At 45.8% G+C, this 24,789-nt stretch overlaps 2 protein-coding genes across 4 annotated transcripts; one reads left to right on the top strand and one right to left on the bottom strand.

The window, feature by feature from the left end:
* Window positions 1-17: 17 nt before the first annotated feature.
* Window positions 18-6,229, top strand: Lamtor1 (late endosomal/lysosomal adaptor, MAPK and MTOR activator 1). The gene is made up of 5 exons (XM_038320574.1): window positions 18-174; window positions 4,046-4,191; window positions 4,388-4,465; window positions 4,783-4,909; window positions 5,611-6,229. Exons 1-5 carry the CDS (start codon window positions 133-135, stop codon window positions 5,701-5,703), a joined length of 486 nt encoding a protein of 161 aa, XP_038176502.1. The 5' UTR covers window positions 18-132; the 3' UTR covers window positions 5,704-6,229.
* A 1,084-nt stretch (window positions 6,230-7,313) lies between these two features.
* Window positions 7,314-24,716, bottom strand: Lrrc51 (leucine rich repeat containing 51). 3 transcript variants are annotated; one of them, XM_038320545.2, is made up of 6 exons: window positions 24,633-24,716; window positions 16,336-16,398; window positions 15,467-15,604; window positions 9,629-9,834; window positions 7,787-7,935; window positions 7,314-7,537 (listed from the first exon to the last, which is right to left on the bottom strand). In XM_038320545.2, exons 3-6 carry the CDS (start codon window positions 15,546-15,548, stop codon window positions 7,396-7,398), a joined length of 579 nt encoding a protein of 192 aa, XP_038176473.1. In that variant the 5' UTR covers window positions 15,549-15,604; window positions 16,336-16,398; window positions 24,633-24,716; the 3' UTR covers window positions 7,314-7,395. The 3 variants fall into 3 exon arrangements, with proteins under 3 accessions (XP_038176473.1, XP_038176481.1, XP_038176491.1); XM_038320553.2 differs by having other exon boundaries at window positions 24,619-24,710; XM_038320563.2 differs by lacking the exon at window positions 16,336-16,398 and having other exon boundaries at window positions 24,633-24,708.
* Window positions 24,717-24,789: the final 73 nt, after the last annotated feature.

A 24,789-nucleotide genomic window follows, 5' to 3' on the forward strand; every position in this document is an offset into this window, starting at 1 on the left:
TGTCCTAGAGGTTTTGGGACAGGCTGGGCGGGGGAGGGGAGCGGGCGGCAGCTGCGGGTCATGTGACCGGAAAGGCTCCTGACGGACGCCGTCCCTCCTCGGCGCCGCCTGAGCGCCCGGCCCGACCCCGCCATGGGGTGCTGCTATAGCAGCGAAAACGAGGACTCGGACCAGGTGCGGCGTGGCTGGCGGGTTTGGGACTGTGGGCTACGACCGCGGGATTTGGGGCCCAGAAAGAAGCCCGCAGCGGCAGGCTCACTGAGTACGGAGGCCTGGAGGGGACAGATTACAGAGAGGACGCCGAGCAGGGCTCCTACCGTCTTAGGGATCCTGGTCTTACTCCAGCCTAGGGTGGCACTGGCCGCCGCCTGACTCGGCCCCTCCCCTTCCACTTTCCGATCCCTCGAACTTTACAGCTTGAATCCTCGGCCTGGGTGCCTGCAACGCATTCGCTTTCCCAGATTCCTGTGCCTTCACTGCTGCTTGTATAAGTGGATTTTACGAACCCATTCTAGAGATAGGTAATTTGAGGCATTTAGTCTCCCGAGATAAATAAGAAATTGGTGTATGTTCTGTAACTGGTGTTAGAGATGTAATGTCATCGCTGGCCTGGTGTCGGAAGGCCTCTGGAAGTTGGTGGCATTTGAGTTGGCCAGTGAAGAATTTAGTAGAGTGGAGACATCGGGATGTCAGGGAAGCAGTAGAGTTTAGCTTTGACCGATATGGAGGAAAGAGGGGATAGGGAGTTGATTTCGTTTATGTGTTTGGCTTCCTGTTCCCAGTCTATGCCTGAAGGTTCCTCTAGCTAGAGACTGCCACTCAGAAAAATGTGACTGTAGAGTTATTCCCTTCGAGAAAACATTAGCTTGGAGAGACTTACAGGACTTTGTATTTTAAATTTTCCATCTCCCCCTTGGTCCACCTCATTCCTCTGCACACCCCAATCCCTGTCCCGCCGGGTCAGGCCACTGGCCACACCTTTTAGAGTTGCCTAAAGCCTGGGTTCTGCTTCCTACACAGAGTAGGCACCGAGCCACAGAGAACAGTTTCCCCAGGCTAGTGGAGGGTACAGTCAGAAGAAGTGACATCACTGTACTTGAGAGCTTGTTTTTTCACCAGCGAACTGTAGTTCTTGAAACTGCAGTTCAAGAAAATGTGATTTGTATGGCAGGGTGATTGGTTCCGGATCCTCGAACATGTTATTTGACCTGAATTTGACAAGCCATGTAGCAAGAATCTTTCACTTCATCCAGGCCTACTAAAGGAGAGAACAGCAGGAACAGAAACCCATCACAAAACATCCAAAAAGGCGAAGGCAGTATTCCTGATGACAGAGCTGTGGCCTGGTGGGAAAAGAATACCAACTTCCTAAAATTCCACCTTCCCAGATTGAGTCTCATTTCTGGCTGATGGTAAACCTGCTGTGTAGTTGAGGGTGGCCTTGAACTTGTGATTCTCCCTCTTCTGCCTGAGTGCTGGGATCATAGGCATGTGCCATGGATGTCCAGTTTATTCAGTAGTGGAGATTAAACCCAGTGCTTTATGCTTCCTAGACATGTACCAATAGGGTCATTTCCCCAGCCCTCCTGTCGTCCCCACTGCCTTCCCCTTTATTATAAGAAAGCCATCCCTCTTGAGTTACGCTTAAAATCCAACACTTTGGTGACTGAAATGGAGAACTGCTTCAAGTTTGGGGCCTGTCTGGCTACATAGTTTGGGGCCAGTTTTGAGGTACATAGCGAGTCTGTCTCAAAGAAAAAGAGAAATGTACAAATATTAAGGTCTTCAGAGGGCTTTTTACATTACCTGTCATATGAGTTAATACTGTTTAAAGCTGAGGAAAAAGCTCAGAGGGTCTAAGATTTAGTTAACATTAGAAGTACTCTAGCCAAAACCGGGCGGTGGTGGCACACACCTTTAATCCCAGCACTCAGGAGGCAGAGGTAGGCGGATCTCAGTGAGTTCGAGGCCAGCCTAGTCTACAAGAGCTAGTTCCAGGACAGACACCAAAGCTACAGAGAAACCGTGCCTCAAAAATATAAATAAATAAATAAAGAAAGAAAGAAAGAAAGAAAGAAAAATGAAGTAATCTAGTCAAGGTGTGTTCAGGCACAAGACATGGGCTCTCTGCACTGAAGAAGCTCCAGGGCAGTCAGTTGTGGGCAGACGCTGTGGGCTAAAGTAGATGGTGAAATCTTAACTCAGACTGTACTGGCTTGGGAGGCAAACTTACTCCATGTACCACTCATTCTTTGGGTGTCAGGTGATGTCAACTTTTTTTGGGGGGGATTCTATGTAGCCTTAACTGGCTTGGAACTTGCTATATAGACCAGTTTGGTTTTAACTCACAGATCTTTTTGCCTTCTGTGAGTGCTGGGATTAAAGGTGTCCACCACTACTCTTGGTCCAGTTTGTCTGCTCTTTGGGGTTCCTCTTCAGGAAGTTAGAAAGATAACCTTGTTCTTGAACCCCTCATGGGGGAATGGGAGTGATGACACTGTGGTCCTGCAGGAAGATCTGTCAGGACTCGGGATGGATAAACAGACACAGAAAGCATTGTGGGTCTCATTAGGAGCTAGCAACTAGCTTTCCTTAGAGATCCTTTCATCTCTGGCATTTTGTCTTTCTAGCCTGTTAATACTGAAGAGGGAGAAAGGTTGTCTGGGAACCTAGAGGTAAATGGGGCAGAAGGCCATAGATGCTTCCTTTTGCCAGGGTGAACTGGGTCAGATGACCTGAGGAGGGAGAGCAAGGTGGAAAGGCTGAGCCTGTGTGGGGTGGGGCAGGCAAGACAGGAGGAAGTAGCTCTCTGTAGGGTGAGTTGTGGGCAAGGGATCAGCTCCTGCAGCAGGGAAGCTGGGCAGAACTGAGACAGGCTGGGAGGAGAGTGCCGAGACTGGCAGTTGGCCACAAAAATGATGGGTCAGCATTGGCTGGCATTCCCTCCTTCGCACGCTATTTCTCCAGAAGTGGCCTACAGAGGCATCAGCAGGTCTGCTTATCCAGACTGCACCTGACAACACCAGCGGGATCTGGGGCTGATGGACTCAAGGCAGTGTTGAGCCTAGAAAGCAGTAGATTAGAACAAGGATCTGAACCAGGACAAGGAAGTAGTTGTAGAAGATAGACCTGATTTAATTCTAGATCCATTCTGGTGGTTATGGTTGTCTATATAGGCTAATAGTAGCAGGGCTGCGAAAGACTGAGGAGGATGTTGGGGAAAGAGTGGTTTGGCAGGGAGGAGCAGATCCACTGTTCCTCTGAGGTCAGCACATGCCAGGTACCAGGCTACAGGAGGGTGAACGCCCAGAACATACCTGTAATCTCAGCACTGGGGAAGGTAGAATCTGGACACTGGCAAGTTCCAGGCCAACTTGGTTATATAGTACCAGGGCAGCCTAGGGAACATGGAAAGACTATGTTGTGTGCATGTGTGTGTTGTTTCTTGTGGTGGCCTTACAAAGATCCTAGAGAGAACGAAGAGAGGATAATGGTTGTGTCTCAGCTGTGGGCTAGGAGTTTCTGCCTTAAGGTAATGTAAGGCAAGTTACAGTGGGCCTGCTTTGTCTTGGGGTCCAGGGCCTTATCTGGCCTCAACAGGGCCTCACTGTGTTGGGGGACAACATTCTTCCTGGGAAGTACTTTTTCCAGTGAACCAGGAAGACTGTTCTTGGGTTCTGACTTGTATCCATTTCTCCTTTACACCCTTATTTTGGTGCTTTCCCACTTGCTCAGGCTTCTAGTTTCCAGTAGCCTCCAGCAGGTGTTGAGCAGTTCACACTCAGGCTGCAGGACTGCTGGCAAATGCCTGCTTTGTTTCTTCCTGAATGTTTGAGGTTCTCTAGGTTCATCCTAGACCGCTGCCAGCTTTGGGCCAGTCAGAGACTGAATGTTTTCTGACTTTGGATCCATCTGGACACTTTGAGTTACCTTTATAAAAATAGTATTTAAAGGTCAGAGCTGGTTTGAGGAGAGGACCTGTGAGAAGAAATGAAGGTTAGACTTAAGGTCCTGGGGTTGACTTTTTTCTACTGGCCTCTTCTAGGATCGGGAGGAGCGGAAGCTGTTGCTGGACCCCAGTAGCACCCCCACCAAAGCCCTCAATGGAGCTGAGCCCAACTACAACAGCCTACCTTCAGCTCGCACAGATGAACAGGCCCTGCTTTCTTCTATTCTTGCCAAGACAGCCAGGTGAGTGTCACAGGACCAGGCTGGGGCAGGGGGATAGGACAAGGTCACTAGGGAGAAATGCCTCTGGGTTCTGCCCTGATACAGTGGGCAGCTGGGAGTATTAGTGTCAGATATCATTGGACTTGAACTAGCACTGATACTTGTCTGTGCCTCTCTGAAGCAGCTGTCATGTCTTTTCTGTCTCTTCTCTTCAAAGCAACATCATTGATGTGTCTGCTGCAGACTCCCAGGGCATGGAGCAGCATGAATACATGGACCGGGCAAGGCAATACAGGTGAGCACAGGGCCAGCTTCCTAGTCATTCCTTTCTAGCTTTGGAGTCTGGTCCCTGTCCAGGCTCTTCATTTGGGTGCAGCCCAGAAGACTGACTACAGATCACTTAGACGCCTCAGGCGTTCAAGTCAGCCCTGTTTGCCCAATATATTTGATCAAGGGTGATCAGGCCAAAGGAGTACAGCCAAGTGAATTTGTGATGAGCTGTACCCTGTCACCATGGTCCCCTGGCCATGGTGAGTGAGGCTTGCTGGGCAGGGTGGGGCAGGGTAAGCTTTGGCCTAATTATCCTTCCATGACCCCTCCCCTCTTGGCCAGTACCCGCTTGGCTGTGCTTAGCAGCAGTCTGACCCATTGGAAGAAGCTGCCACCGCTGCCGTCTCTCACCAGCCAGCCTCACCAAGTGCTGGCCAGCGAGCCCATCCCCTTCTCTGACTTGCAGCAGGTGAGCACTCCTGGCCTGTCCCCTACCCCCTTCCCACACTGCTTCACAGAAGGAGGGAGCCTGGCCTATGGTGAGCCCAGCTTATTCCCACCTTGTTCTCTTAGTTGTTATAGCCTTCTTAGTTCTTCCCCACACCCTTTAGTCTTCCAGGATCTGCTTCCTCTCTCCCTCCCGCCCTCCCTCCTCTCTCTTACTTCCTACCAAAGATAAAACCCAGGACTTTGTGCATGCTAGGCAAGTGTTCTACCAGTAAACTACCAACCTAACCCTTGTTTTTTTTTTAAATATTTATTTATTATGTATACAATATTCTGTCTGTGTGTAAGCCTGCATGCCAGAAGAGGGCACCAGACCCTATTACAGATGGTTGTGAGCCACCGTGTGGGTGCTGGGAATTGAACTCAGGACCTTTGGAAGAGCAGGCAATGCTCTTAACCTCTGAGCCATCTCTCCAGCCCTAACCCTTGCGTTTTTTTGTTTGTTTGTTTGTTTGTTTTTTGAGAGGAGGACTCACTGTTACAGCTTAGGCTGGCCCTGAACTTGTGACCCTCCTGAGTTATGGGATTACAGGCAAGCACCCTCACACCCAGCTCTTTCTGGCTTTCAGTCCTTCATCAATCCTTTTATTGCTATTTCATCTTCCACTTTCCCAGTTCTCCCTCTCATGTCTGTTCTTTTCCTCCCTGGCTCCTCTGCCTCAGGTCTCCAGGATAGCTGCTTATGCCTACAGTGCACTTTCTCAGATCCGTGTGGACGCGAAAGAAGAGCTGGTTGTACAGTTTGGGATCCCATGAAGAAAGGGGCCCTGGGACAGCTCTTTCCTCCTCTTCATCCCGTCTCCACCCCACCTCTTCTGGCCCCAGCCTCACTGTGGCATTCTACAGTACTTAACCTGCTACTAATCACAGAGAAGAATGTGGAGGAAGAGAATAAGGCTAGAAGCCTGAGCAAGTGAGGACTGAGCAAGGGAGGGAGAACTGGTGGCCACTGGCCTTCAAGTCCTGGCTGGGGTGAGGTTAGGGCCAAGAGGACAGGGCCTGGCAGATCTTCACGGTCATTGGGAAGATGGAGATACCACTGTAAGGGTGAACAGCGGGAGACCTAGGGGAATCCCCTTTCCACCCTTTCTCTTGGCCTCCAATTCACTCCTGTCCCATTCCCTGACTTGGTGCTCATGGGCACTTCACTAGGGATTATGACCAGGGTCTAGATGAGCTTGAATCCGAATTGAGTTTGTATATCTAGCACCCTGGGTTTTTATGTGTTTGGTCTTTTTGTTTTTGTTTGTCACCCCTCGATAAAGGAAGTACATTCATTTGTGTTGCTGGTTCAGCCTGCTCTGTCCTGCCCACTACTCCATTGTTTATTTTTGGCTATTCAGAGTTTGTGAGCAGTGAGATGCAGAGCATTAAAGAGGAATCCAGGAGGCAAAAGTTCAGGGATGCCAAGTCTTAGCTGATGGAGTGTGGAGTAACCTCGGGTAGGTTTTCCCTATTTGCCCTTATCTATTGATGCTAACATTGTCAGAGCTGTACATACTTGAATCGGAGGCAACTGATTGTTGGAGACCTCACCTCAGGCTCAGCAGGCTTACACATAGCCCCTAGGGGTGGGAGGAGGTCATATTCCACTGGTTATTCTTTTCAGAAAATGAAATTTTGTTGTTGTTGTTCACTATGTAGTTTTGGCCATCTTAGAACTCACTATGTCGATCAGGCTGGTCTGAACTCACAGAGATCGGACTGCCTTTGCCTCCAGTGCTGGGAATAAAGGTGGGTGTTACCGCTGCCCATCTAGGAAATGAAATCTTAACCAGAATCACAACCTGAAAGTATAAAACTACTCTGCTCTAATAGAAATAGATCACAGGCTGGGCAGTGGTGGTGCAAGCCTTTAATCCCAGCACTCAGGAGGCAGAGGCAGGTGAATCCCTGTGAGTTTGAGGCTAGCCTAGTCTACATGAGCTAGTTACAGGAGAGCTAGGACTGTTACACAGGGAAACCCTGTCTCGAAAAAACAAACAAACCCCACAAAAAACAGAAAGAAAGAAACAGATCACAGCAATATTCTGGCTCTGGAGATTTAAGGCAGCTCCGCATACCTTCACCCTTTATGAAGATTTTGGGTGAGGCTTGTTTGCTTATTCCTATAATACCAGCACTCAAGAAGCAGAGGCAAGAGGATTTCTACACATTCAAGGGTTTTTGGAAATTGCTAAACTATTCCATTCCCATGATTCCTGAAGGCTAAAGAGTCCAAAGGGGACCCAGTGAGGACAAAAGAGTTTCCCGCACGGTAACAAGTGGCTCTTGGGCCCAGGCCAGGCCAGTAGGCCTTTGCATCCACTATTAAGTTTTACTGGTAGGGCATGGAGGGCATCCTTCCAAGGTACAGGGGACTTTAATCTGCTGAACAGCTCAAATCATTTATTGTCAAACCAAGCTGATCATCCTCAGGGCATTAGGCGTGCTGGGGTCCTTCGAATCTCAGAGTACATCCTGCTTCATCCGGACCTTCTTGGGCTTGATGTTCATGCGTTTCCAGACCTCGGCTGTGGTGCGGTCTGCCTTGGTGACTCCACTGAAGTCGAATGTGGTGATGCGGGGCAGGTTGCACAGCACATACTGCCTGTGGGGAAGACTTGGGCTGGGGGCGGGCCCCCACAGTAGGACTCCCCCCCTCTACCAGTTGCTGCTATCTCTTCTGACAGCAAGGAATGGAGGGGAGCTTGGCTGTGAGTTGGGAAGACTACGTTCATTCTAGAGCAAGGGGAGTGTGTCAGAGTCCACATGTGGAGAAGAGTGGTCTTCAATTTCTTGTCTTCCTTCCCCTTGTTCCTTAGGGAGGCTCATCTGGACCCCAGCTCCAGATACTTACCTGTACCCCTTTTCTTCCTCTATGGGGTTCCCATGGAGAGTCAGGCTTCGGAGACGAGGGAGGACAGATAGCTTATTCACCTCCCCTAGGCGAATGATGCTGTTGCCGTGAAGGTAGAGGACACTTAGGTTGAAGAATGTTGTTAGGACCTGTTAAGGCAGAAATCAAAAGTCAGCTGGACAAAGACTCGCTCTCTGCTCAGACTTATCCGGTGGAGAACAGCTTGACCCCCAGCACTTCTCACAGCCATTCTAGATGACTCTAATATGTTTTTGTGACTTTAAAAGAATTATTCTTTGATGTGTATGGGTATTTTGCTTATGTGTATGTATGTACACCACTTGCCTCCCTGCCTAGTGCCATTGGATTTCCTGGAACTGGATTTACAGACAGTTAGTTGTGAGCCTCACCATGTGGGTGATGGGAATTGAACCTAGGTCCTTGGAAGGGCAGCAAGGACTCTTAACTGCTGAGCTGTCTTTCTAGCCCTTACTTTATTTGTATGAGTTTGGTCTGTGTGTACATCTGTACCCCACATAAGAGCCTAGTAAAAGTCAGAAGAGGGCATCAAGTCCCCAGGAACCTGTTATATGGATGGTTGTGAAACACCATTTATGTGCTAGGAATCGAATTGGGTCCTCTTGCAAGAACAACAAATGCTCTTAACATGAGTAAATTAACCTTTTAAGTCCCTTTTAGGGACAAAACCTAAAATATAGCTGGCATGCATCTGGTTATCCATTTGAGTGGTCAGGTGGCAATTCTCCTTAAGACTTAACTTACCTGCTAAGGCCTTTCCAACTGTGATGATCCATGATTCCGCCTGCAGGGGTATCAGCTCGGCACATAAGCCGTGAAGATCCTAGTTGAGTTCATATCATTGTATATTGCAGGGAACGGTCTCCAAGTCATGCTCTAAACTTTCCCCCTCCAATAGGGGTCTTGGGCAAGAAGGGGCTCAAATCTTTCCTTTTTCTAAATTTTTTCTCCCTAGTTTGCTTCCTTTTCTTGTCTTCTCTTCCTTCTCCTTTCTCATGGCCTATAAAGCTCATTATAGCTGAGGATGATATTGAACTCATCTTCCTACCTCCAACTTCCAAGTGCTAGAATTACAAGCAAGCACCAACATACTTGAGCAAACTATGTTTTTAAAACTTCAACTTCACAGAAAGCAATTGATGTGCTTTTCTACTACCTCTTCCTCTATGGAGCTCAGCACAAAACACAGGAAGTGCTATAGTTTTACTCCAGCCAGTGACAAGCAAATGGTTCTCAAACATTTTCACTTGATCCTTACAAAACCATTATGATTATGGCATTGGATCCCCATTTATAGGAAGGCTGAAGTTTTAATAAAGTATGTAGCTTGCTGGGCGGTGGTGGCGCACACCTTTAATCCCAGCCATTGGGAGGCAGAAGCAGGTGGATCTCAGCGAGTTCGAGGCCAGCCTGGTCTACAGAGCCAATTCAGGACAGCCAGGGAAACACAGAGAAACCTTGTATCAACCCCTGCAAACTCCCCCCCCCCCCCATGAAAGAAACTATGTAGCTTGTGCGCCTCAGGGGAGGGAAATGCAGGTGGATCTCTAAGTATAAAGACCAATTTGGTCTACATAGTTCAAGGCCAACTAGGGATACATAGTGAGGCTGTCTCAAGAAACAAAACAAAAAAGTTATTTACAGACACATGGGTAGGGGGTGCCTGCATGACTTCTCTCTACAGCTCCATTGTTTGAACGGCACCACACTGCCTCTACTTCGTTGACTAGGGAGTAAAACGGCTATGACTGAAGCAGTGGCTTCAAGCTACCCTTTGACTAGATGCCGAGGCTAAGAACTCACAGGGTCAATGGAAGTCAGGTCATTGAAGGAGAGGTCAATCCAGGCCAGGTTCTCTGGATGCTGTAGAAGCTGTGAAACCACCTGGCTGAAGTCTTTCAAATCATTGAGGACATTGTTGTTGAGCCACAGGGACTGGGTCAGTGACTTTCCTGACTTTGAGTGCTTCACTGGTCGTAGACCTGTCCTTGGCTCCTCGCTTACCAGATCTATAATGACAAAATAAGACAAGTTTATTTATTTACTTGTATGAATGTTTTGCCTGTATGTTTGTACACATGCTTCGTGGCTGCAGAAGTCAGAAGAACATGCAAGATCCCTTACAACTGGAATTGGTGTGGTTGTGAGCCACTGTGTGGGTATTAGGAATTGAACTTGGTGCCTCTGTGGGAACAATAGGTGCTCTTAACCTCCAAGTCATCACTCTAGCTCAAGGCTTGGGTTCATTATCTTTGCCTTTCTGCCTTTAGGGGGAGAGAAGGAAGAACTGGAAAGATGAACATACTAATGCTACTTTGTGGTCCTGCCCCGCCCGTCTCAAGCTCCAAAGATCAGAGTAAGCTTAGACTAAGTAAGGGCTAAAGAATTTTAAGTCAGATGGCCTTCTCATGTCTATTGCATTATTGGATTCTGTGTATACCACCCCTACTAGTGGAACACAGGCTTTTTCCCATTTTACAGATAAGGAAAGGAAGAACCAGAGTTGTTGGGGTAAGCCAAGATGAGATCACAAAATGCAGAATCCTCTTCTAGTGTAGCTTACAGAATTTACTTCAGTGGAGTATATCCAGTGTCTTTTCCTCCATTAATTATAAGCTTTATAATAGATAAATAATAGACAGTATTTATAATAGATAGTAGATACACAGTAGTAAACAATGAGATAATGGCCAGGCTTTGGATGAGCTGTAGGGCAGGGATGAAGCATATGTGCCTCAGGAATTTCTGTGGGCAGGATGGAAACAAACTGTCAACGAGTGTTATGTGATAGCCCACAGTCACTTCAGCAAGGAAAGGGTCTTGGTGCACTGAGAGCACAAACAGGGAAGGTGAAATCGGAGCTGAACTTTGTAGATTAGGAGACATTGATCAGGCAGAAAAGGGGAGAAAGGATGAGAACAACATGAGCAAAGAACACGAGAGCGGGGTGGAGACACATGTCACCATGTACAGGGGGAAGATAAGAACAACATGAGCAAAGACACAAAAAGAGAACGGGGTGGAGCCAGTCCTTAGTCCTAAATGCCAGGCTTTGTCCTGTAGGGAATAAGAAGTCATAGGAGTATTTAAAACAGATAATTCAGCTAGGCGGTGGTGGTGCACACCTTTAATCCCAGCATTTGGGAGGTAGATCAAGGTCAGCCTGGTCTACAAAGTGAGTTCCAGGACTACACACAGAAACCCTGTCTGAAAAAACAAAAAAAAAAAAAAAAAAAAATTAGAGGGCTGGAGAAACGGCTCATAGGTTAAGAGCACTGGGTACTCTCCCAGAGAACCTGGGTTCAATTCCTAGCACCCACAACTGTCTGTAACACTAGTTCCAGGGATCCAACACCCTTACAGACAGATGCAGGCAAAATGCCAGTGCACATAAAAAGAAAAAACACCCACCAGAGATAATTCAGCTTTTCACTTGAAAGGTGACTTTGAAGCTTCTATGTAGAATATGGATTTAGAAGGTAGATAGAATTCAATGATCAGTTTGTCTACTTTAGCATGAGATAAGGTAGACATAGCAATTGTGAATTGGCTGACTGAAGTAAAGGTAGAAGGCTATCTACAGATGGTGCCCCACTTTTTGTTAAGGGTCTATTAGCTGATGAAGAATTTCTCGAGAAAACTGGATTGGAAAGGTGATGAGTTTAGGTTTGATGTGTTAAGAAGCTCCTGTTGTATGAAAAGGCAAGAGAAGCCAGCTGGGCAAGTAGTCATTAAACTGAAGGGCTAGAGCCAAGGAACATCCTTACAAACTTAGTACAGTGTATACAAGTTAGGGATACAGGCAGTACCTCAGAGAGGAAGAGAAAGACATAAAAGTTAGTGAATAATCTGAAGAACGGAGATACAGGAGAGAATGGTTTTATTTTTAATTAAAATTTCATGTGTATGGATACTTTGCGTGCATGTATGTGTTGCAGCATGAAGAAGCCATCAGATCCCAGAGAACTAAAATGCCAGATGGCTATGAGCCATGTGAGTGCTGGAAACCAAACCCAGGTTCTATGGAAGAGCAGTCAGTGAGTGCTCTTACCTGCTAAGCCACCCCTCGAGCCCCTGAGGGATGGTTTAAAGTTGTTTGGGGAAACCGCAGTATATGGAGGAGTAAGTTCCAGGAAAGACAGGGATTCAGCACTGATTCTCAGAAGTTGCTGGTAACCATGTAAAGGCTTGAGGATAGAAGCCTAATTGGAGTGCATTTAAATAGGAAGTACAAACAGATAGCTGAGTACCCACATTGGAAAGTGAGGGTGCAGAGAAAACCCACAGAACCCCCACCCCCAATGTCTTTTTCAAATGAGATTCATATGAGGGTGGGTGGGCTCTGCCCAAGCTGGCATCAGTGGGAGACCCAGACTACAGTTTAGTTAAAGTTCCATTTAGCAAGTCTGCAGGGAGAAAGCACTAAGCACACTCCACATCCCAGCTGACCACTTCCTCTCAGCTGCAGGTCAAACGGCATCCACCAGGTGGCTCTCTGCATCCGTCTTGGAATTAACAGGACCCAAGGCTGAGCTCTGCGGCAGGGGGAGTAGATGCCAGACGGATAATGGAGCAGAATACTTCTGTCCATGAGGAGACTCCAAATCAGTCTCCCTCTCATATCAAAAACTTTCAAAGGATTTGACTTAGATGAATAATAATGCCAGAATAATTACACATGAACTAGCACCCATTCTGATAAAGCAGCTTAGGGAAATGTCACATCAAAGGCTGGTCCCACGCTGTGAGGGAGCCCCTGGATCCAGTTGCCTTAACATGAAATGGCCTGAGCTGTCCTAGGGCCAGGGGCATCTAAAATTGCTATGGGTAGATGTCCCTCCAGGCTATGCTAAGGTAGCACTGTACTTGTTAAAAGGCTCCTAGTTCAGAGTAGGTCTGGATACTGGACCACAAATATAGTACTTAACAGAATTAAAATTGGGAGGCACCAACTACAGAGAATCCTTGATCCTCTTCCTAAATTCCAATGTGTTGCCATGCAACATTCCCCACATGCCCACAAGTCAAGAGTTAGTTTAATATGAAGAATTTTAGTGTCATCCACAATGAAAGGAATTGGCAGGTATACATGGAGAACTCCCTTAGTACTGTGTTGTGAGTACACACTAGCAAGCTATTGGTTGTGCACGGGATGAGCCTATGGTAATACTCCTGAAACTGATGCCTGATCAGGGAGTCCAAATTAGATGTAAAGTCACTGGTATCTCAAATTCCATGATATACCTTGATTAATTCAGCAAATACAGTCCCAAGAACCTCCCCAACTTTATCCTTCCTTTAAGTTTTAGGGAATAGAAAGTGTTCTGGGTTGAATATGTCTTTCCCTCTCCTACCCTTTAACAGACTTAGCTAGGAGTACAATTGCCTGGTGTATTATGTCTGCACATATATGTAAGTAACTGCTTAATAAATAATAGGAGTTCAGCCTGGGGATGGTGGCACATGCCTTAAATCCCAGCACTCGGGAGGCAGAGGCAGGTGGGAAGCAGAGGCAGGTGGATCTCCGTGAGTTCAAGGCCAGCCTGGACTACAGAGCAAGTTCCAGGACAACGAAAGCTGTTACACAGAGAAGCCCTGTCTTGAAAAACCAAGCACAGTAATTGTAGGCGCACAGTAGATCCTGAACACGTGCCCCCTGCAAATTCTATTCTGTGCTATCCAGGTTCTTGGGTAGAACTAACTGGGGGATCCTCTCATTCTGAAGTGTCCACAAAGAGCAGAGTCAGATGACCTTCCCTCTCGAAGTAGGCGATTCCTATACTGTAGTAGGAGCCATTACATGCTACCACCAATCACTTCTGCTTTCATTCACAAAACTACTCTTAAAACTAAACCCCTTTTGAAATATGTATTACGTCAGAAGTAATATAAAGCACAATAAAGGTCATGTAGATGAGTGTGCCGGGGAGAGATGGACATGAGTTACCGGTGTGTTGGATACTAACTGAATTAGCCCCGAAATAAAACCCAGTCTAGTGATACTCCTGCGCTAATAATAATGGGCCACTGTCTGACAGAAAAACAAAGGCAGACAATATATCTGAGATAGTGAGTTTGTGCATGTGTACTGTGAGGTCAGTACCAGAGGCAGAGGGGGCAGAACTGCCTGCTTGAGCACAGGTCAGCTGCCTAGTTAGGAAGACACTGAAGAGAGAGTAACATGAGATTGGATGCGGGCAGAGCTTGAACTGCAGTGCATGTCAGTGATGATGGAGTAAACTTGGCATCTATGGAATGATTGGAAGAAATCTGTCAAAAATTTTAACTGGGAATATGCCAATTTGTTGCTAAAAAGACCCCTCATGTTTTATCAACAGATAGAACAGGCCTATGTTCCTAGACAAAAGAGACTGGGTTCTGCCACCCTGGTGGAACCTGGCAGCAGCCTATTTTTTTCCTACTAGTTTCCTCTTTTCAAGATAAAAACAGAAGACTATGGCTCCTGACTGATTGGGTGGTTTCTCAGTATTCTTCATGATTTCCCACTGTACCTGACTTCTCTTCAAGATAGGTCAACTATCGCAAGAGAGCACTGGTTCCTTTCAGATTTGCTACTTTTAAAAACTAGGGGTGGTGAGTGGTTAAGAGCATGTGTTGTGGCCAGGATCTGTCGGGAGCTAGTCCTTCCTCAAAAGCAGTTTCCTGCTGGGCAGCAGTGGCGTGCACCTTTAATCCCAACACCTGCTGAGGCAGGTGGATCTCTATGAGTTCAATGTCAGCCTGGTCTACAGAGCAAGTTCCAGGACTGGCTCCAAAGCTATAGAGAAACTTGTCTCGAGAAAACCACACACACACACACACACACACACAAGAACGTGTGTTGCTCTTGCAGAAGACCAGGGTTTGATTGGCAGTATCCACATGATGGCTCACAATAATCCCTAACTCCAGTTCTGGGGAATCTGAAATCCTCTTCTGACTTCCTGGGCATCAGGCATACATGTGCATGTAGTACATAAACATTCAGGAAAACCATTCATAGACATAAAATAAAAATCTCAAGGGAGCCGGGCGGTGGTGGCGCACGCCTTTAATCCCAGCACTCGGGAGGCAGAGGCAGGCGGATCTCTGTGAGTTCGAGACCAGCCTGGTCTACAAGAGCTAGTTCCAGGACAGGCTCCAAAGCCACAGAGAAACCCTGTCTCGAAAAACCAAAAAAAAAAAAAATCTCAAGGGAGCTGAAAGAAATGCTCTTCCAAAGAACCTAGTTGAATTTCTAGCACCTTCATGGAGGCTCACAGCCATCTGTAACTCCAGATTCAGGGGGTCTGATGCCCATTTCTGGTCTCTGTCTGCACCAAGTATACAAGGGGTGCAGATATACATGCAAGCAAAACACCCATACATATAAAATTAAAAAATATATTTTTTTAGTCCTAAGGCTGAGGATAGAGCTCAGATACAGAGCATTTACCCTACATGGCAGAGTCTTTGTCTTCACTCCTTATCTCTATTTAGAAAAAAAAAAAAGCTCACTTCACCCTCTCCCTTCAGAGACAAGAAGTTGGGGGAAAGTAGTCTGTTTAGGCGTTTTAAATAGAAGACTAAGGATTCTTCCTAGGTACTTCCTAGCATGATCTGGATACAGTATGTGCTGATGGCTGTGCTCCGTGGGCTGACCTTGGATCACGTGGATGCTTTTGAAGGAGTAGTCAAGAGGAGGCTCCTGCACCGAAGTGTTCAAACAGTCCCGTTTGCTCATAGTTCAGGCCATCGTTCATCAGGTGGAAGCATGGGCCCTGGGAGTCTGGGTTCAGCCTACAAGGACAGAGAAGAATGACTGTTCCAGATATGGAGTCTACCCTCAGGACTGCCCACAGCGCTCCACACCGTGTCTTACTCTCTACCGCTTTAGGCCTGCCCAGCTGCATTTCCATTTTAAGACACTGGTCCTTTCATGTGTCGTTTATTTCTTAATTCTCAGACCAGCCTCATGACACTTAAAACTCATCTGATAGTTACAGCACCTGTTCCATATGGGGTTTTTGTTTTATTGATAGAGGGTCTAATGTAGTCCAGGCTAGCCTCAAGCTATCCACCAGCCCCAGCCTCCTGAGTGCTAGGATTTTGGGTATGTACTGATACATGACTATAGCGCCCATTTCTATTTTCCAGATGAAGAAACTGAGACCCAAAGGGTGAAGGACTTGCCCAGAGTTAAGCCGAGTCAGTTGTGGACAGCAGTCATAGTTTTCAGAATCCTACCCTGAGAGCCCTTTTTGCTACTGCACAGTTGTTACCATGGAGACTGTCTTGCTGCCTACTCTCTGTTGACATCAGCTGCACTATTACTTAACAAACTCTTGAAGTCCTGCACTGAATCTGGTTCGTGTTTGAGTCCTTTACCTTCTAACACAACTAGAGACTTGCTATCTTCCTTCTCTGCGCAGCTTGTCTGTTAGCCCTTTTCATCTGAGAACCCTCTTTCCAGTCACATCTTGGATGTAACAACACGTATAAACAGAAATCCAGAGTCTACCTTCACTCACCTGTCACTGAAGCCTGAAACTCCACCATTAGGGATTCATTCCACTGGGTTCAGGGATTGTTCCCTGTTAAAATGGAAACAGCCCAGAGAGAGGTGAACACAGTTATCAGTCATTTGTAGTGAGTGACATGTCTTATCCAATCCTTTCCGATGTGTAGGGAGCGCCTGAGAAAGGGAAGAGCTGTGGGCTACTACTCACCTGGGGTGAAGAAAGCTGAGAACACTCTCCCACAGGCTGTTTGTTTTTGTTGTGTGTGTGAATGGTAGGAACAAAAGACAAGTCTCTAGGCTCTCCTACTTCTCGCTCCACCCACTGTGGCCACTCCCCTGCCTTACTTCCTGGCTTTCCGAAAGGATGAGAGCAGCAACGTGCTCACAGAGCAGTGCTGGCCAGTCAGGAGAGCCAAAGACAAAGCAAGCCTAGTTTTTGAGGTACATAATTTCAAGATTTTAGGAGGTATTTGGGACTATGAGGAGGTTCAGAAGATTGGTACACATGCCTGGCAACTTGAATTTGAACCCTGGAACACATAGAGAATCAACATTATATAAAATTGTCTTCTGAATTCCATAGACTTGTTCACATATATAAATAAATAGATAATTTTAGGAGCTATAATTTCAGTAAACTATCCAAAATATTTAACATGTAATCAATATTAGGAATTACTGAGCTGTTTCAGAGCCCATCTCAAGATGAACTAGGTACCTGTTGGGTCAGGGGCTTAATTGTTGCTATGACTAGTGGTCTCCAACTGACAATGCTGATCCAGAAAATTAAAAATGAAAGACAAAAGCCAAGTGTGGTGACACATGCTTTTAGTTACATCATTTGAAAGGTAGAAGCAGGCTGATCCCCAAAGCTTGAAGCCAGCCTGTTCTACAGAGCAAGTTTCAGGCCTGCTAGGACTACACAGAGAAATTCTGTTTCTAAAAACAAAACAAAAAATAAACGACCAAAAACTAGGTTAAAAGACAAAATGTTTAAAAAAAAAAGATAAAATGTATCAGTGACCCCAGGATTTAGTTATTACATTCCTGGTAGACAAAGGAAAGCCTTGGGGTATGTGGCACTCATTACAGGAACCAAAGGAAGAATTAACAAGTACTGAATAAGTCAGTTTTGTTAGAAGCCAAACCCAGGAGGCCTGTCTGTAGTGATAGCACTTGGGACTCTAAGGCAGAAAGGCTGTGGTTTTGAGGCCAGCTTGAGCAACACAGTCTCAAAAACAAACAACAAATGACAACAACAAAATAAAGGACATTGTTGAGAATGCAAAGACAGCTGGGAATGCTAGGTGGCTGGTTAACACTGGAGGCTGAGGCAGGAGGGTCTCTGCCTGCGTTATGAAATCCTATCTCAACAGCAAGAAAACCTATGAAGGACCTGATTGCAGTTTAGGCTTAAATGCAGTGCAAGTAAATTCCTTTTGTGTAATTTAATATGTGCAAGGACAGACTTAGATTATCTGTTTTGGAGGAACAAAATTCTAAACCAAGTGTGGTGATGCATACCTCTAGTTTCAGTACTTGGGAAGCAGAGGCAGGGGATCTATGTTAGAGGCCAGTTTGGTCTACAAAGACAGTTCCAGGACAGCCAGGACTGTTACAAAGAAAACCCCTGTCTTGAAAAAGCAAAAAGGAAAAAAAAAGCAATATCTTGCTTTAAAAATTAGCAGTCTCTTGGGCAAAGTGGCACACACCTGTAACAACATTTAGGAAGTGGAGGCAAGGTCATCAGGAGTCAGTGTCATCCCCAGCAACGTAGTAAATTTGAGGACAGACTGAGACTCTTCTAAACAAAAGTAAGAGTCTTAACTGACCTTTTGGGATATGTCAGCCTGAGTCACACAGCACCTGAATTCTGTCAAATGTTTGACTGTCCCCATGGACACAGGTTGTTCATTAGGAAGACCTGAATCGTAGATACTAAGTCTACAGGAAGGATGCGGTAACTTGATGGAGACACAGAAATGGAGTTGAAGACTGAGACTAGTGGCCTCCGAACAGCCATGAAAGCTTGCTAATGGTGTGGAAGACTTGGAGTGGGTTACCAACTGTGCAGTAGGAAAGGTTCTAGGCCAGCATAGTGGCGTGTTCTTTAAATCCCAGCACTTTTTTTTAAATACCACCACTCTTAATCCCAGAAGATAGAGGCAGGAGGATCTGTATGAGTTTGAGGCCAGCCTAGTCTACATATCTCCAGTACTACATAGAAAGACCCTGCCTCAAAAAGCAAAATAACTAAAAGAAGATGATGTTGAACTTGATTTGGGAGTTGCTATTTTCATTATTGGAGACAGACCATCCTGGGAAGAGAAAGCCAAGGAGGAGTGGGGGGAGAAGAAACTGACCAAAGTCAGTGACCAAGAAGGAAGACTTGAGTTGGGCACTAGTGGTCTCCTTCCCACTTGGGATGATCTAAAGTTCAAGACCTGCCTGAGCTACATAGTGAAATCCTTTCTCAGAAATCTAAGTGTCTGTGGTGACTGACACTGTAATCCCAGTACTGGGAGACAGAATCATAAAGATCAGGGGTGCAGTCCCAGCTACAACACAAAACTGTATCTCAAAAAAAAGAAAAGAGAAGAAGAAGAGGAGGAGGAGGAGGGAAGGGAAGGGAAGGGAAGGGAAGGGAAGGGAAGGGAAGGGAAGGGAAGGAAGGAGAAAGGAGACCAGGAGCACAATGACAGAGATGAAGACCCCCCTGGGCAGCAGCAAAGTCAAGCTTGTAGGAACACATGGACAACATGGTAGAGGTCCTCACTGCCCTGACTGGTAGGTGTTTTCTTAGCCATGCCAGATTAGTTTAGGCAGTTTTCTTTTGGCTTAGGAAAATCTATAAGCATTCAACAACTCATTATTCTTTCCTTTTTCCTATGGTGTATAGAATGTACATTTATTGCACATACCTGACAAGCTCTTACTGAGCCATGTCTACAGCCCTCAGTCATCCCTTCTAGAACTACAGAAATTTAACTTAGGCAGAAGCCTAACCTACGGTAGTACCTATATTTTAAATTATAAATTTAATTTAAAAATTACATGTATGGCTGTCTTGCCTGCATGTATGTTTGTGCACCAGTTATGTGTCTGGTGTTTATGGAGGCCAGAGGTCAGATCCCCTGGGACTGGAATTATAGATTAAAGTCAGCCATGTTGTAGGTACTGAGAATTGAACCTAGGTCCTTTGGAAGAGCAGCCAGTGCTTTTGACTGATGAGACATCTTTCCAATCTCTCTTTTTTCTTTTTTGTTTTTTTTAATGTTTTCTTTATTATTTATTGTGTGTACAGTGTTCTGCCTGCGTGTATACCTGCAGGCCAGAAGAGGGCACCAGATCTCATTAACAGATGGTTGTGAGCCACCATGTGGTTGCTGGGAATTGAACTCAGGACCTTTGGAAGAGCAGTCAGTGCTCTTAACCTCTGAGCCATCTCTCCAGCCCCCCTTTTTTGGTTTTCAATACAAGATTTCTCTATGTGTATCTCAGCCATCCTGGAACTCACTCTGTAGACCAGGCTGGCCTCAAGCTCACAGAGATCCTCCTGCCTCTGCCTCCTGTGCTGGGATTAAAGGTGTGCGCCACTACTACCACCTGACATGAACATGTATTTTCAAATATCAAAGAATTTTAAACTGTTCTTTGTTGGCTAGAACTTTAGAGCAGAGATGATCTTGTGTAGCACCAGCTTCCAGTGAATTTTCCAGAAGTTAAGACTTGGAAGTGGAGCTCTAAGATGACGACTCTGCTTGTAGGTGCTGGTGCTGTGTGTTTATAAGCATGGGTGTGCATGCCTATACAGACATGCACATGTGAGTGGAGGCCCAGGACAATCTTGGATGTCCTTTCTTAGTTGTTATCCATGTTTTTGAGATAGGATCTCTTAATGGCCTAGAGCTTGCCAGGCAGGCTGAGCTGAGTAGCCAGAGCGCCCCAGGAGTCTGCTTGCCTCTGATTCCCCAGTGCTGAGGGTCTGCATGTGCACACTGTCTGATGACCTTGGGTCCCCGGTGCTGAGAGTTTGTGTGTGCACACTGTCTGATGAGCTTGGGTCCCTTTTGCTGAGGGTCTGCATGTGCACACTGTCTGATGAGCTTGGGTCCCCAGTGCTGAGGGTCTACGTGTGCACACTGTCTGATGAGCTCTGTCCTCAGTGCTGAGGGTCTGCGTGTGCACACTGTCTGATGAGCTTGGGTCCCCAGTGCTGAGGGTCTACGTGTGCATACTGTCTGATGAGCTCTGTCCTCAGTGCTGAGGGTCTGCGTGTGCACACTGTCTGATGAGCTTGGGTCCCTTTTGCTGAGGGTCTGCATGTGCACACTGTCTGATGAGCTCGGTCCCCAGTGCAGAGGGTCTGCGTGTGCACACTGTCTGATGAGCTCGGTCCCCAGTGCAGAGGGTCTGCGTGTGCACACTGTCTGATGAGCTCGGTCCCCAGTGCAGAGGGTCTGCGTGTGCACATTGTCTGATGAGCTCAGGTCCCCAGTGCTGAGGGTCTGCGTGTGCACACTGTCTGATGAGCTCGGTCCTCAGGCTTGCAGGGCAATCACTTCACCAACCACACCATCTCCCCAGTCCCTAAAGTACCTTTTAAAATTTAAAATATAGTTTTAGATTTATTTTATGTGAGGGTGTTGTCTGTATGTATGTAAGCACACTATACACGCACCTGGTGTCTGGTGCCTGTGGAGGTCAGAAGGTTGCCAGGTGCTCTGCAGCTGGAGTTTAAGATGGGTGTGAGCTACCACGTGGGTGCTGAAACTGAACCTGGGTCCTGTGCAAGAGCAGACGGTACTCAGTGCTTTAACTGCTGAGCCATCTCTCCAGCCCTATCTCTCCAACCTTCTTATACACAGGTTTTTTAAAATTTTTTAAATGATTTACTTCTTTTTTTAAAAAAAATTATTTATTTATTATGTATACAATATTCTGTGTGTATGCATGCAGGCCAGAAGAGGGCACCAGACCCCATTATAGGTGGTTGTGTGCCACCATGTGGTTGCTGGGAATTGAACTCAGGACCTTTGGAAGAGCAGGCAATGCTCTTAACCTCTGAGCCATCTCTCCAGCCCTTATATACAGTTTTTAAAAAATTATATACGCCAGGCAGTTATGGCACATGCCTTTAATCCCTGAATTTGAGGTCAGCCTGGTCTACAAAGTGAACTCTAGGACACCTAGAGGTGTTACACAGAGAAACCCTGTCTTGAAAAGAATATATAAATATACATGTATAAATATTTAATATTATATAATTTTGTATGCACACACACAGACACACAGGTTATCATATAGCCCTGGTTGGCCTGGAACCCACTATGTAGCTAAGGATGACTTGAATTCCTGATCCCTTCTGCCTCTGCTTCCAAAGTGCTAAGTACAGGCATGTGCCACCATACCTGGCTTTGTAAAAATCTTTTGTTTCCAGAGAAAACAGATCATTTAAGTTTAATTTTATTTAGGTATTAAATTTATTTAGGCATTAAAGCTGGCAAGAATCGATTCCTACTCATGGTCTGTCCTATAGCTATCTCATTTGCACTATAACTTAATAGTTCCACCCCTCTGATGCTGAGCTCAGCTTTTGAACCAGCCAGTGAGATACTGATAAAATGAAAACAGCAAGGTGGTGGTGGCGCACACCTTTAATCCCAGCACTCAGGAGGCAGAGGCAGTGGATCTCTGTGAGTTCGAGGCCAGCCTGGTCTACAGAGTTAGTTTCAGGACAGGCTCCAAAGCTACAGAGAAACCCTGTCTTGAAAACAACAAAAACAAAACAAAAACAAAAACAAAAAGAAAGAAAGAGAAAAAGAAAAGAGAAAACAAAAACAGAGCAGCTGACTCCAGAGAGCAGCAGGCACCATCTGGGCTAGAAGGCAGGCCTTCTTTATGACACAGTTAAGTCATCATTTATTCCTTAATTACTCCATTTATCCATCAAACCTCCTGAGTGCTGGGATTAAAGGTGTGCACCACCACTGCATGGCTATACAGGTATTTTTAACTTTAATTTAACCAATTCCAGGTTGACAAAAAATTCCAGTTTGAAGAATTACTAAGAGGCCAAGTCTCCATGGTGATATGTTCTAGTGTGTGCTCAGAAATTTGGAAGACCTTAAAGTGATATAAACTAGAATGGAAAAAAGGAGTATTATGGTTAGCTAGCGTACAGGCTAGAGAGGTGGGCAGAGGCCACCTGAGATGCTCCTTTATTCTAACAACAACAGGAAGCCACAGGATGTACATTGAATTGGGGCTAAGAAGAGTGAACAATATCAGATTTTCATTTAAAAATATTTTTGTTGAAGTATGCAAAGTATCTAGAAGGGTATGCAGGAAGGGTAGGATGGTAGGTAGGGCTGAATAAACATTATTTACACTTAGGAGGCAGAGGCAGGAAGATCACAAATTTGAGGACAACCTGGATGGCAAAGGAAGACCAAGTCTTTAAACCTCCCAGGTGCTGAGATCAAAGGTATGTGCTACCACTGCCCAGCTCAGAGGGCTCTTGTACACATGTGTCATACACACATTTTATTATTTTATGTGTGTCACATAAATAATAATAAAGTTACTACTGTGTGGCACACATAAAATAATAATAACTCTTTCAGCTAGGTGGTGGTGCTGTCTTTGATCCCAGCACTCAAGAGGCATGGGCAGGCATTTGTTATCTCTGTGAGTTTGAGGCCAGCCTGATCTACAAAGGAAGGTCCAGTATAGCCAAGGCTACACAGAGAAGCTCTTTCTCAAAAAACAAAAACACAACACGCCCCCCCCATTAAAAAAAAAAAACATTTAGCTAGGTGTGGTGATGTACACCTTTAATCCCAGTATTTAGGGAGGGAGTTGCAGGGGGAATTATATGAGTTTGTCTCAAAAAAAAAAAAAAAACCCTAAACAACAACAAAAACCATTTAGGGGCCTAAGGGATGATTTGGAGGTGAAGGAATGAAGGAAAGTAGATTTTTATCAAAACACATTGTATGCATGTATAAAATTCTCAAACAATAAGAAAAAAGGCATTTAGGTATTAAGTGGACTATAGTATAAATGGAAGTGCTAGTAAGGATAACACTTGGGGGGTTGTGAATATTGTGGGATTACTGGATGAATCCCAGGTTTGGAAGAGAGGGCTGGAGTGTATCAAGAAACAATGAATTTGACATGCCTCATATCTATCCTGAAAGAGATGCTAGGGCCACAAGTGCTTCTCCAGATGTGGCATTTAAAGATGAAGGCTTGGTTGGGAACATGCAGATGGCAATAAAGGTGTGGGTGTAGTGAGGTGGGGAAACAGAAGAGCAAGCCCAGAGACCAGTCAGGGCCAGTGAATCCTGACAGCTTCAGACCTCGTGTCCTGGCAGCTGTTTCCTGCTTAATTTAGACGCATTTGATTCCCATTGCCTTCAGTCTCTAGTTTCCTTTCTTCATGAGTAATTTCAAGGATGGATCTGAAACTCATTCATGTTGAAGTGTAAATAACTCAAGATGGTCATACAGGTTCTTTTTCCCTCAGGCAGTCTAACATAATCCTTGGGACAAGTACAAGCTGCTGTAGATGTAGCCAGGCTACAGAGATAGTTTGGCCTTACAGAAGTGGAAATCTACTTTTAGCTTTTAAATTGGTGTGTTGTGTGGTCTTGGGCAAGTCACTTATCTCTGGGTTTCAGTTTTTCAATCTGTGGAATGGCGATAAATATCCTTGACTCATAGAGTTGTTTTAATGAAAAAAGAGAGTGTAAAAGAACGTGAGAAGTTACTAAATATGACAAGAGGAATGTAGAAGAAATGAAGACTTAAACTGTATCTTTGAGAGGCCCACCAGGCAGGAATGTAGGAGGAAAAGGCTAATTTACAGACAACACTCATATGCACGTGGATGGAAGAAACCTGCTTATTCCTGTGATATTTTCTACATTTCCAGAATTAAGGGCTGTGAATTACTCAGAAGTGTCATGTTAAACAAATCCTGGTTCTCCAGAGGAAAACCAACACCATGCCCGAGGGAGTTTCTGATTTCCCTGTGTCTGGTACTTGAGGCACTAATACTAGGGAAGCGCCATGCTTGTATTGAGGAGCCAAAATATGTATGGGTATGATATCCATGGTCCCCCAGTTTATCTCAAGGGCTTTTGTGTTCACCGTGAACAGAGATGAGTGTTTGGGGAGAATCTCAGGTCCCCGATTGGAAATGTTTTTACTCCTTTTGTGGAATTCTTTCCCTTTCAGAGATCTCTAGTGTCCTAGAAAGGGTTTCCTGTTTTCCCGCCCAACTCACCCGCAGTTTCTTACCCTCCGGTCTCAGCGTCCCACTGCCTGAGGGTTACTCAGCGCAGCTCCATGGTAACTATCTTCGTCACCACGCCCCAGATAGCGCAGTGAACGTGTTCGTAGTGCCTTCTGGGACTTGTAGTTCAGTTGGGACAGGACGCCGAGGCCGCGGGGATTG

This window comes from Arvicola amphibius, chromosome 1 (genome assembly GCF_903992535.2).
Source record: "Arvicola amphibius chromosome 1, mArvAmp1.2, whole genome shotgun sequence".
NCBI classification, from domain to species: Eukaryota; Metazoa; Chordata; class Mammalia; order Rodentia; family Cricetidae; genus Arvicola; species Arvicola amphibius.

Coding starts and splice junctions, on each gene's coding strand:
- Lamtor1 (XM_038320574.1), top strand. CDS start 133: ATGGGGTGCTGCTATAGCAGCGAAAACGAGGACTCGGACCAG. Junction 4,466..4,782: donor GACCGGGCAAGGCAATACAG/GTGAGCACAGGG, acceptor CCTCTTGGCCAG/TACCCGCTTGGCTGTGCTTA. Junction 4,910..5,610: donor CCTTCTCTGACTTGCAGCAG/GTGAGCACTCCT, acceptor CCTCTGCCTCAG/GTCTCCAGGATAGCTGCTTA.
- Lrrc51 (XM_038320545.2), bottom strand. CDS start 15,548: ATGAGCAAACGGGACTGTTTGAACACTTCGGTGCAGGAGCCTCCTCTT. Junction 7,936..9,628: donor ACCTGACTTCCATTGACCCT/GTGAGTTCTTAG, acceptor CTGCCTTAACAG/GTCCTAACAACATTCTTCAA. Junction 7,538..7,786: donor GAGGAAGAAAAGGGGTACAG/GTAAGTATCTGG, acceptor TCTTCCCCACAG/GCAGTATGTGCTGTGCAACC.